General features: G+C 46.9%; 1 protein-coding gene across 12 annotated transcripts in view; it reads left to right on the plus strand.

Annotated features, from left to right (window-relative positions):
- Positions 1–12,460, plus strand: part of AGAP1 (ArfGAP with GTPase domain, ankyrin repeat and PH domain 1) — a 551,312-nt gene that overhangs the window by 375,006 nt on the left and 163,846 nt on the right. For 8 of the 12 annotated variants that reach the window (XM_007184760.2, XM_007184762.2, XM_057550993.1 and 5 more), the window contains exon 12: positions 10,813–10,971. The exons of the other annotated variants lie outside the window; for them this stretch is intronic. In XM_007184760.2, coding sequence (XP_007184822.2) covers positions 10,813–10,971 — 159 coding nt within the window. The remainder of the gene's footprint in view (positions 1–10,812; positions 10,972–12,460) is intronic. 12 annotated transcript variants of the gene reach the window in all.

Consider the following 12,460-nt stretch of genomic DNA (forward strand, 5'->3'; position numbering starts at 1 on the left):
GATGGGATGTAAGCAGGACCGTGGATACTGTAGCTCACCTGTCCTTGCCCGTCAGGTAATCTCATTCATCCATTGCTTGCGTTATGTCCCAAGCACATGATTTCTTTCCTTTCTGTCTTTCCTTTTATAAACTCTACTTCTGATGACTTTGGCATTACCTTTGGAATTTGGGGAGACTAAGAGTAGGAAGAGTGTCTCCAAGTTGTCCCAATGCTAAATGCTGTACTGGTCCATATACAAGAGTAGGTGTTCCAGAAACACCATCGGTGAATGAGTGTTTGGGCTCATGTGAAGTGATGAATAACTAGGACACCAAAACACAGATAGGAGGCAAACAGTCCGAGCAGTTTACACACGAAGAGACACCGCCACGAGAGAAACAGGAGTAAAATATCCAGACTTCTTAGATTTTAAAGTCAAACAGAATTAGCAGTATCACCGTTTTTGCTAAAAAATTAAACTGTAGAGAAAAGGACAACTCACTGTTGGCAAAATTAATAACAACTACTATCTTCAGAGGCTTTGCAGTATACGAAGTGCTTTATGTAATTTGGTCCTTGTATTAACCACAGGGGGCATATTATGATCATCATCATTATTATCTGTATTTTATCAACATTGTTACTGTTCTATCCATTTTACAAATTCTGAACTGACTTGTTTTCAGGATGCCCAGGTTCCATCTTTTAGCCCACGGGTCATTAAGAAAATTAATTAATAACATATATCACGAGTCAGAAAGATGTTAATGCTGTTTAACCCAATAATAACTCTTCTGGGATGTCAGCCTAAGGAAAAGTCTAAAAGTAGAAGATGTCCTTTGCAGTATTGTTTATAATGATGAGAAATTGCAAGCAATCAAAACTATCCAGATGTAGGAAAATGGCAGTGTAAGTTATCTACATTAAATCTGTAAGATGTTATATGTCTGAAATTATTTGAAGGTTTTGGAACAACATGGGGAAATGGCTGGGAAGTCATAATACAGAAGTGTTATAGAATATTACATCTTTTCTACTGTCATAATTAAGAAAAATGTATGCATATGTTCAATAATGAGTTGATCTATTAGATGGGATTTTGGTATACTTCTATTTTACTTTATTTGTGTATCTGCATAACCTTGCAAAATAAGTTTCAGTAATTTATAGAACAAAACATACTCCCATTTTTTTCCCCATGACATCATCATTAGAACAGGGAGAAATCAGAATAAAATGAGCTATTTCTACATTTTAGGAAATAACTATGAACTATCTAGTTCCAGGATTTTTAATTCTGGGCATGGCCACAGTGTTGCATTTAGTAGTAATTAACATTTGTCATTACCACTGGGTCTGGACTCTGTACATTCTTTTTTCTCTGGTAAGCATACTGCCGAAAACATAAAACCAAAAAAAAAAAAAATGCATAGCATTCTGAGAAACACAAGATTCCTATCTCAATAGTAGATGTGTTGAATTGCACGCTTTTACAAAACAAGTAATCACGTAGTGTGGAGTCCTGAATGCCTGCATCTTTAAGAAAAGCTACTGAAGGTGTCCTTGGAAAAAAAATCCTCTTAGCCTGAAATCCTGGTTGCCAAAAGGAGGGCAGATTTCCAATGCAAATAGTGAGGCGAATGGGCCCTCCTCACAGGCACTTAAATCATTTGTATCTCACTTTTTATGGTAGTGTGGTGAATTATATTATTTTTGGGTTTATAATTAGAGGACGGAACAGATGGCGGAGGCCTAGTTTGAAGGGATGTGGCCATTAGAAGAGCCTCGGTCGTTCGGTCCTGATTCCCGCAGACCTGGTTTTCCCGCCCGCACTCGGAATGGGGCACGGTGTAGCTGTAGGTTTGCACAGTAGCCTTGAACTCGTGAGTTTTTATAACATTTGAAGCCACATAGGAATGAAAAAGGGCCTATAAGAGCAATCGCTATGTCAGAGGGTGAGGCCTTCCAGGGGAAGAGTGAGTTCCTATCAATCCTATTCCTGTAATTATGATTTTTTTAAAAAATTACAAAGTCCCACAATGGACATAAATGTCTCTTTCACACTCACGTGCTCATAGAATCTTCTTTGGGTTTTTCTCCTCCACTCTCAGTGTACGAGAAACTTCATTCTCACCATCACCAAGAGTTTCTGCCCTTTTCCAGGCTGTTTCACCAAATAAGTCAAATGCCAAATATTGTTTTCCTAGTTGAAGCCTTGGTAGGGTCAAGTCTCATTATTGAAGGTAGACCAAACTCAGGATGTGTAGTGAGCAGAATTCTGTATTAAGAAAAAAAAAAAAAAAGATTGTTGATGAATCTCTATTTAAATGCTATGAAAAACCTTATTTCAGGTTATATTTTACAAAATCAAAACAGGCTATTTTTAATGTAATAAGCCTATAGCTTAAAAGAGGAATTCTCCCTTTGATGTCATTTGGTGGATGAAAACATTCTTGTTCAATAGAAAACCAGCATCTTTTTCATGCTCGTGTGAGATCAGGCAACATACTGATATTCATTCAGCTATAAATGCCATATTCACTTTGAAATGCAAATTGTTTAAAGAAAAATAGCATATGGTGGAGGTAAGTACCTTTTCAAATCAACTCTTACACTTTAGGGATGTAAGCAAAGCTAAAATTATTCTTCGGGAAGAATCTGGCGCTTTTGACACATGGAAGCTCGCGCTAATCAGCCGGCCCAGTGGGCACACACATCTCCATATCAAGGCACTGGTGTGGGGCTCTGTGGATTAACATCCTAATGCAGCCGCCCCTGCTCAGCAAGGCCAGCAGCCAGCTGATCAGTAGAGGGGATCTCTGAGGACAGACTCTCCTGTGTTCCAGAATGGGCCAGGAAGTCGACCACGTATGTCATCATAATGCAGATACTGTTTGGGGAAAAAAAATACTGAGACAATACCAGATGGGTCCTTTTGTGCCTCGCTTCCTCTGGATGCCGGCATCCCATACTTTGTAGGGCTGGGCCGCTCTTTGGGATGTAACACGGGTGAAACCGTCTCCTTGCTCCTTGGTGACTTCTTCTCATACTTCCTGATCTGAACTCTGTGTTCACAAACCATTCAAATGAGTTGTTTGGGGGGGGGGGCGGTTGGGGGGTAAATTTTATTGATTAACGTACACTTACAAAGTGCAAAATCCTAAGTTCTAGCTAAGTGTACGGGTGACCAGCACATGAGTCAAATAGCAGCAGGTGGCCGGCAGCCCAGGAAGCCCCCGGGCCCCATCCCATCACTGCCCACATCTTCCCCTACACACACACAAGGGTGAGCATTGTCTCATTTCCCACTCCGTAGATGGGCTTTGCCTGTTGGGTTTGACCCATCGTATGGCTGTACGGGACCAGGACAGGTGGAGCCCTCGTGTTTGTCTTCTTCGGATCCACATCCTGTCTCTGGTGTCTCTCCTGTTGTGGCCCATGTCAGAGGCCATTCATTCTTATTGGTGTGGATCTACCACGAGGTACCCGTGGTGGATGGATGGACGTTTCAGCCATTCTCAATAATTCTGCCATGAACATTCTTGTACATGTGTTCTGGTGGATTGTTTCTGCATGTCTATATGATTTTTTTGTCCTTTTTTTATTTTTAAATTTTTTTATTACAGTATAGTTGCTATACAATATTATATAAGTTACAGGTGTACAATATAGTGAGTCACAATTCTTAAAGGTTATACTCCATTTAGAGTTATTATAAAATATTGGCTATATTCCCTGTGTTGTACAGTATATTCTTGTAGCTTATTTTATACCTAATAGTTTGTACCACTTACTTCCCTCTCCCCACTGGTAACAGCTACTTTGTTCTCTATATCTGTGTGTCTGCTTCTTTTTTTGCTGTATTCACTAACTTGTTGTATTTTTTAGATTCCACATTAAGTGATATCATACAGCATTTGTCTTTCTCTGTCTGACTTATTTCATTTAGCATAGTGACCTCCAAGTCCATCCATGTTGATGCAAATGCAAACTGTGATTCTTTTTTATGGCTGAGTAATATTCCAGTGTGTGTGTGTGTGTGTGTGTGTGTGTGTGTGTGTGTGTGTGTGTGTGTATACACCACATCTTCTTTATCCATTCATCTGTTTATGTTGGTGTGATTTTAATCCAGAGGGATGTGAAAGAAAAAAGAGGAATCTTTTAAGAGACAAAAAAAACGAATTGGGCTGTTCTGTGAAAGCTTTACATCAGGTTTGGGTTGTTGGGGGATAGTGTTAGGTAGTATCCCCTCTTTCCATATTATTATTTACAGAGATGGGCCAATTCCAAAGTCTAAAATAGATCTACAGTGTTCCATGAAGTTTCTCCTGAAGCTTCCAGCAGGCGTGATATCCTGCCTCTTTGACCTTCTCACGGCTCTTGTGTTCCTTGCCCTGCATTTTGGCCACTCGTGGGCTTGTCTGAGACCTTCTCCTGGACCAGACGGTGGCTGGTCCAGGGACTGTCTTCTTCATCCTGCCCAGCACAGCAGGGGTTCCAGGCAGTGAGACAAGGAAATGTAGTAGGTCGGTGTTAGAACTGGTGACCAGGACTGTGCAGGGTCCGATTTTACCCTCCCTGCAAGTTCAGCCAGCCTGCCTGTTTCCTGGATGGTGAGACCCCTGTGTCAGGACAAATGACAGCTTGTTACTCACAGCAGTAGCAGCGGCCAGAGTCTCAGCAGTGTCGTGCACCAGTTCCCTCGGGGCCAGGTGACACCAGCATACACAGTGCATCACATTACAGGAGAGGAACCCCGAGCTCAGGAAACCGCAGTCTTGTATAATGGGGTACAGGCACGCCTGCCCAGCCTTTGCCCTGGAACATGACGTTTTCATCCTGACAACGCACAGATCCGCCCTCCTCTGGAGGAAGACGGTCTCTCCATCATCCAGGTCTGTTCACTGCACAAACGTTCCTGAAAAGACCATCGGAACAAAAAGGTGCCACCCCCCCTGTGCCGTGCCGTGAGGGACCCATGGACCTGTCTACCAGCAGGAGGGGGTGTCCTGGGAGAGCTGGGGCCCAGGGAGGGTGGAAGACGGGGATGAGGGGAGAGAAGGGAAGGAAAGATGAAAAGTGCCCTTCCCACCCACAGGCAGGCACAGGCCTGGTGCTCATCTCAGGGAGGCGAACATCCGCCCGCCTCCTTTTAAGGCCTTGTGTCTGCTCGGAGCTCGGTGAGCTAGAGCCAGTTGTTAGACCTGCCCCCTGTGCTCCAGGGGAGGGGACGTCCCAGTCTGGCTTGTGGAATCTCTTCTCTCTGGAGAAACACAGACGTGCCTGAAAGACAGCAAGTTCCAGCCCTGTTCTGAGTCCTCCCCGTTGGAGAGACCCCAGCCTCTTGTCTTGTTTTCCAGATACACAAATGAAATTCTGTAGCACACAGATACGGTTTAGGTGGTCACCTGGCTGGGAGAGGAAGCAGTCTTTCTCTCCTGGGCATCACCAGGGCCCTGGTCGGGCAGGGCTCCTCTCAGACCGTGTGCCCCTGCAGTGATTGACTGATCAACAGGGCAGTCACCCCACCCCGAGCGAGGTGTTTCTGTGGATCGTTGTGGGCCATTTGGGCTTTAGATCCCCAGCTATTCCTCTTGATCACCGAGGCCTCTGCCTCACTTCGGGCTGACCCTGGCTGCACTTAGAACAGTGTTTAGGCATCACTTGATCGCAGGTGGTCTTGATTTTAAGACCCTTAGCTCTCAGGGAATCAGATAAGTCACAAGTGAGAACTCCAGATCCACAGCCTTAATTAATAACTTATTAATGTGAAATGAATTGCAGTTCAATGAGAGAGGTCACCCTTGAGTACTGTGAGAAGAGAGAAAGTGATTTGAAACATAGCATCTCCTTATATGCTTAGAGGTGCTTTCAATCTGGTGAACGCTCCCTGAGTGCTCACACGTAGGGCAGAAGCAGGGGCAGGTCAGTACTACTTGACCAGTTAGGTTCATTCAGGAACAGAAATGAACTTATGCACTAGCCTCTGTTGGGTGTGTGTGTGCGTGCATGCACTTGAAAATAAGCATCAGAAATTATGACATAAAATACTATCATTAGATTTTAACTCTGTATAGTTACTAAACATATTCATGAAACAGTTGGGGGGTAGTTGGTTGCTTTGACTGAAGGATTTACTCAAAGTAAGTAGAAATGCCTCAAAATATGACCACTGGCCCAAGACTGCTCATGCTTGGGACAAGATGTGTCATGAGCCACATTAAGCCAGCAAGGCTACTTTCACAGTGTCATGACCAAGTCTGTGGACCACTGGTTTGCTTCAGAGTTGGAACATGTGTCTTTATACATTTACATTTACAGGCAAGCACCTGTTTGTGGAACTCCAAAGTATATATATTTAGGGCAGAAACAATATTTCTTACCCTTCACAATTTTTTTTGTTTCCTTATGTCACAATTAGTTGATCTTTTATTATTTGATTTTCAAAACATTTTAACTGAAATTAAAGTGAATGGGCATGTATAAAAAAGAGATTTACTCTCTTGAGAGAAAATGAGAAATGTTTTCCTTCTGAAATGAGAATCGTCCTCTGTATATTTTTGGAAGATTTTGTAGCTCGTGGTCACCAAAGATCGGGAAGTAGGCAGGCAGGTAATTGAGTGAAGTTGGGTGGGCAGGAGGGCTGGTGTGTGCCCTGTCTTCTTGCGGGGTAGATTCAGACAACCCAGACGGATTCAAGGGATGGAGTCAACTGACTGTTTCTGAGAATAAACACAGGCCCATGGCTGCCGCATGTTCTTATTTTTCAAACAATGCCAGAAACCACAGATTTTTAGATGCACACTCCCAAATTAATTCTACTTAAAAAAGAACTCATTGCCCTCTAAGCAAAAACACATCTATGAGCTCAACCCAGACGCCAGGCCCCAAGATTATGGATCTGTTTTAAAATTTTACTTCTATAACCATGTGGCCATGTACACACATTCATTTGGCCAGAATTCAGTCGTGGTGTCATGGTGTCTGTGTTTAGTCTGACAATTGGGAATTGGGTGTGGTTGGGATAAGAAGACCCTCGCCAGCTGGAGGGCCCTCAGGGTGTGCTTTCTGAATGATTCCATGCGGCTGTTTTGGGTCTCGTACGGATTCTGCAATCAGACACCAGGACCACACAGCCTTGACAGGAGTTTCTTCACCCCGGAGATCCCAGTTTGGTTCCTTGGGGGCCCCTCAGGAGCTAAACCCCAGGGTGGATCCACCAGCAGCTTAATGTACTGAAAATTCCATTCGACAAACAGCTGGAAGTTTAAAAACCAGAGGTATGACCAGCATCATTGCATAGTTTTTCATTCGCCTGTACATTTTAAGGAATCTACTCTTTCCCTGGTAGACGTTTGGCCTTAAGATGGAGAACTTGTCATCCTAAGACTACCTCTTTATCCGATGTCTCCGTTTGAATGTTTCCTGCGTCCCTGACGCAGAGTTCAGATGGACTTGGCGGTCCTGAGTGCCTGTGGCTACTTATTCCTGGACTTTGGCACCAAGTAGTCAGTGCTGGACGCGCTAAGATAATTCTCTCTGCCTTTTGACTGGAGTATGTCAGGAGGGTTTGGGGCTGGTCGTCCTCGGAGACACACCCCAGACAGAATGAACAAGGGACGGGGCACTGCTGGACTCATCTGCCCAAAGACGGACGGATGGTGAATTTATTTTTGGTTTTTCAGGTGTTTTGGCCCTGTGTGCCTACAGGTGGTATGAAATGAGGTTTTGTGGACAAATCCCACACTTGATAATGACTTGTCAGGGGTACGGATGAGCGCTGAAGGGAGGAAGGAATCATCCCCCTGACATTCTCACCAAACAGTAGGTGTCCCCGTGGGCAGCACGGGCTCAGGGGGCCCGGCTCAGAGTGGGGTCGCAGCCCACATGCAGCTTCTCATTGTGCTTTTTCTCCTATTCTCTTTCCATCACTTCCTTTTCCTTCCACCCACCATAAAAATGTTAGCTTTTTTTTAATAAAGCTCATTTTTTATACAATTAGTTTTTATCTGTTTATTTATTTATTTACTTATTTTTGGCTGCATTGGGTCTCTGTTGCTGCGCACAGGCTTTCTCGAGTTGCGGCGAGCAGGGGCTACTCTTCGTTGCGGTGCGTGTGCTTCTCATTGCGGTGGCTTCTCTTGTTGCAGAGCACGGGCTCTAGGCGCGTGGGCTCAGTAGTTGTGGCGCACAGGCTTAGTTGCTCCATGGCATGTGGGATCTTCCCGGACCAGGGCTTGAACCAGTGTTCCCTGCATTGACAGGTGGATTCTTAACCACTGCACCACCAGGGAAGTCCCTTAACGTTAGCGTTTTTATGAATTCACGTAAAATTCAGACACCAGGACCACACTGGAAAATGGAAGGGGCCTCAGAGCCTCAGGAGGAGTTGTGAACCCCTCTTAAATGGTGGGCGTGCGGGACCAGGGTTCCCACAAGGAAGGGAAGGCAGAGGCCCACACCCTCCTGCTCAGAAGGGTTTCTTTGCAAAGGGACAGAGGTGTGGGCAGAGAGAAGCCGGGAGGTAGTACAGGCACCAGGGCTGGCAGAGTGGCACCAGGACCACCACGGACCCGAAGGGGGGCCAGGGATGCACATCCCCACTTCACACTCCTGTGCTCCCCCCTCGTTCAGCCCAGCTGGGAGCCAGAGGTAACCCAACGGGTGCCCTCCTCAGAAGGGAGCAGGGCGTAGAAGGTGTGGGGAGAAGGGGGTGGCAGACGCGGGTGTCAGCACAGGGCCAGGAGGAGACCCTGCCATGCTGCCCGACAGGTTCGCCTGGTCAGCTGCTGGGCACGCTGTCCGGCTGTTGCAATGCCCTGTGGTACAGGGATCTGGCCGAGGAGAAGCGCACCCAGAAGACAGCTCCAGGGCACCCTAAATGATAGACGACACGTGGAAAAAACCCGGAGGAGCGTGTGGTGTGTCCCTTAGTGCTGTCTCTCTGTGCCTTGGCTCCTCTGTCCCTGTGAGATGCTACACACCTGGCCCTGCTCCCCAGGCTGCTGAGGACCGGTGCTGGAGCGGACGCCAGCTCTGGCTGACGCTGCCATTCAGGACGCACGCGTTGCTGCGTCTTTAGGGCTCGGACAGGTCCTAACATCAGAACATCAGAGTTGGGAGGGAGATGGGAAACTGGCTCAAGACCCTCTGCAGCTCAGCCGAGGAGCCAGGGCGGGTGCACTTCCCGGGAGCATCTTTGACCTCAGTGGTCCGCGGCGGGGAAGAACTTTCGTTGTAGTTTTTGTTTTGTGTTCATGGTTATTTTCTGGTTTAAGTGTTTGGTTTTTAAATCAGTCAGAGCTCTCCTGCAGGCCCACTCATATCTTCACGTGTGCACATGTCACCTGGGGCTCTTATTAAAAAGCAGGGGCGAGGGCGAGACCAGGGAGCCTGCATTTCGAAGATGCTTCCGGGCGGTGCAGCTGCTTCTGCTGTGAGGCCCACACTTAGGAAGATATGTGGGCTCCCGTTCTTCCTTTCTCAGGTGGTACTTTTGGCTTTTTTTCTGGAATCCGGTAAACCTGCCTAGGAATACTTACTTTCACGACATTCAAAATGTACCCAGTTCCCACAACAGCGTAAAGTCGGCATCATTTTTTAAGGTAGAAATATATTTTTCAGAGCAAAATCCTTCCTCTTCATTCACCGCTTGTTTGTCCTGTTTGCCCACGTATGTGTTTCATTGATGACTTTGTCACTTCCGGATGCTCTGTGCGATTGCAGTGAGGACCTTGTTTGTGGTGGAGCCCTGGTTCCTACCTCCGGCTGCGCACCAGAATCACCAAAGTCCTTTTGAAAATGCGTATCCCCTCAAGCTCTATCCCCAGACCTCCTGAATCGAAATTTGAATTTCTTGAAGCCTCTATTTTTAAAAAGCTCCACGGGTAATTCTGGTAATTGGCCAGACTTGGGAACTACTAATACGGTCTGTGTATTTAAAATCTTGTGCTATGAAAACCTTCTGTGAAAACAATTTTGAACTTAATTGGTTCCAAACTAAAACAATGGGAGGAATGTTTAAAAAAAGAAACCTAATACCTTTGAAGATCTGCCTACAGATCTAACAAACGAACTCACTGGCAGCAAGGTATGATTGGCTGAGCTTTAGAGAAAGGCACTTAATTATGTTTTTGAGTCTAAAGTTGGTGTGACCAGATCATAATTCATTTTGATGTTGAGCAACTGATTCAAATCATTAAGTGTACAATGGAACCATTTTTCAGCGCAGTCTATGTGCGTGCTGTGAAGTCGCTAAGGTTATTTTTCCTCTGCGGAGTCTTCTCAAGGTTAAGAGTAAACTTACCTGGTTTAAGAGTCTGCGTTTCCACCGATGTCGCATCTGGCAACTTTGATTTGTGTTGATCATGAAGTATAGCTTCCCCGCGAAAGTAATCCTCTGGCACTAGACAGTTGACCCCCGACTGGTGATCATTTCATTTCCATTGATGTGTGGATGCAGCAGGGCTCCTTCAGCGCCCGGCTCGCCGGCCTGCCAGGAATATCGCTTTTCCCAAAAGCGGGTCTTTTGTCTTCACCGCTACTCCATCTAGAGATGGCGGTGGTGGTGGTGTGCATCTTTGTCTTGGATTGTGGTGGGTGTAGCCATCTGAAGCATCGGGTTCCTTTGTCAAACACCGTAAGACCTGCTTCACCCTATTTTCCTCTGGAACATTGTTTCGTGTGATGCTTCCACTTGCCCTGTATCGGGACGCCGGCTGCTCTCGGTGTCAGGTCCACGGTGTGCAGGCGCGTTAAGCCCCTAGACTAACTCGTGCCGGCTTCGGGTGTGCAGTGCGCGCTGGTGTTCACCTGACTTGTTTATTCCTAGGGAATGTCACTAGTGCGCCTGGGTCTCAGATGGCAAGCGGCGTCAGCCTGGGCTCCTTCAACAGCCGACCGGACGGCATGCAGCAACGGTCCTACTCTGTCTCCAGTGCCGACCAGTGGAGCGAGGCTACGGTCATTGCAAACTCAGCCATCAGCAGTGGTAAGAGAGGGCACAGCCCCACGGACCTGCGGCCACCTCGCGGTCCTCGGTTGTAAACCAGGGGCTGGACGTGACTCCCCGAGCTCTCCGAGCTCCGCTCTGAGGGCGACCACCCTGTCGACGCTGCCCGGCCAGCCTTCCACCCGTGGAGCGCTTTATCCTTGATCGGCTGTCTCACCCGCGGCATCTCGTGTCCTTCTTTGGTGCAGGGAGCGGTAGATGTTCATTCCCACTTGACAGATTTGGAAACTGAGACCGCAGGCAGGGCTGAGACCCGACTGCAGGTGGTATGCCCCTGACCACACTTGCCTGCATGATGTGGCCTGCACTTTCCATCTTTAGTGTGCATTTTATGTGGTTAGGCTTTGCGGTGTTTCTGCATCAAAGGAAAACACATAATTCATTCTCCTTATCCGTTCTCCAAGATTCCTGGTATATCATCTAAGTTTTGGAGAGTCTTCCCTCTTGCTTTTTTTTTTTTTTTTTTTTAAGTGTGGGCAGATTCTAGGGAAACAAATGTGCACACTGGAAACTATCTTGACATACGTGTGAGCGCGTGAATTATGCAGCGTTGAGGCTGCACTTTACCACAACACGCTTTGCCTGTGGCATTTTGTCTATGGCCTGTTCACCGGTATTTAAAGGAATTCCCACTGTAGTGTGTCATCTATCAGACAGGGTTTTAGAGTAATTTTAGCATAATTTGTCCTAATTAAAAGATTCAGCATCAGGTCTTCCCTATAGACCCAGCAGCTGCTGCAGCAGGACGTGTGCTTTGGATAAACATCATCCTTATTTCTAGTTACTCCACGCCCCTCCATCAGACGCCGCCGAGCAGAGGCCTTAAAGAAAAGACATCTCCAAACCAAGGAGGAGGAGTGAGGTCTCGAAAGGCAGCTTCAGCGGGTGCCAGAGCGGCGCGGGCCTGGGGCCTACAGACCGCATCGCCCTTGCCCAGCGCGCTCCCGGCTCCTTCCTCAGACAAAACAGGATGCTTCGGTAGAGAACGAACGTCTACCTCCAGCCTCTTCAGGGACTGGGCGTTCCACCTTTCGTCTGAAACCATGACAGCACCTTAAGATGCTCAGTGAAGAGGCTGAAGTCATTATAAATTAACCGCGTACAGTTTATTCCCTTGTAACGCGACAGCTGTGCGTTCATAGCCGTCAGGTGCCCCGGCAGGCCTGCCGGGGGCCTTCTCAGCAGACACATCCGTGCTCCAGGCAGAGGCCCCCGACCTGCCGAGCAGGTGGCCTTGGCAGGCGGCCTTACCTCTGCAAGCCTCTGTGTTCTAATCTTAAATGGGTGTGTCCTTCTCTCCCTTGCGTGGTCAGTAGGTATGTAGGGCAGTGTCCATCTGTGGCTTCTGTCTCTGAGCATCTGCTGTGGTTGCCATGGTTACTTTTTTTAGGGGGGGCACGCAGTTCACGTGCTTAATTGCGTTATCAAATACTTGGAAATGCAGCCGTTTTTCGATGAGCATTAGCCT

Source organism: Balaenoptera acutorostrata, chromosome 8 (assembly GCF_949987535.1).
Source record: "Balaenoptera acutorostrata chromosome 8, mBalAcu1.1, whole genome shotgun sequence".
Classification (NCBI taxonomy): domain Eukaryota; kingdom Metazoa; phylum Chordata; class Mammalia; order Artiodactyla; family Balaenopteridae; genus Balaenoptera; species Balaenoptera acutorostrata.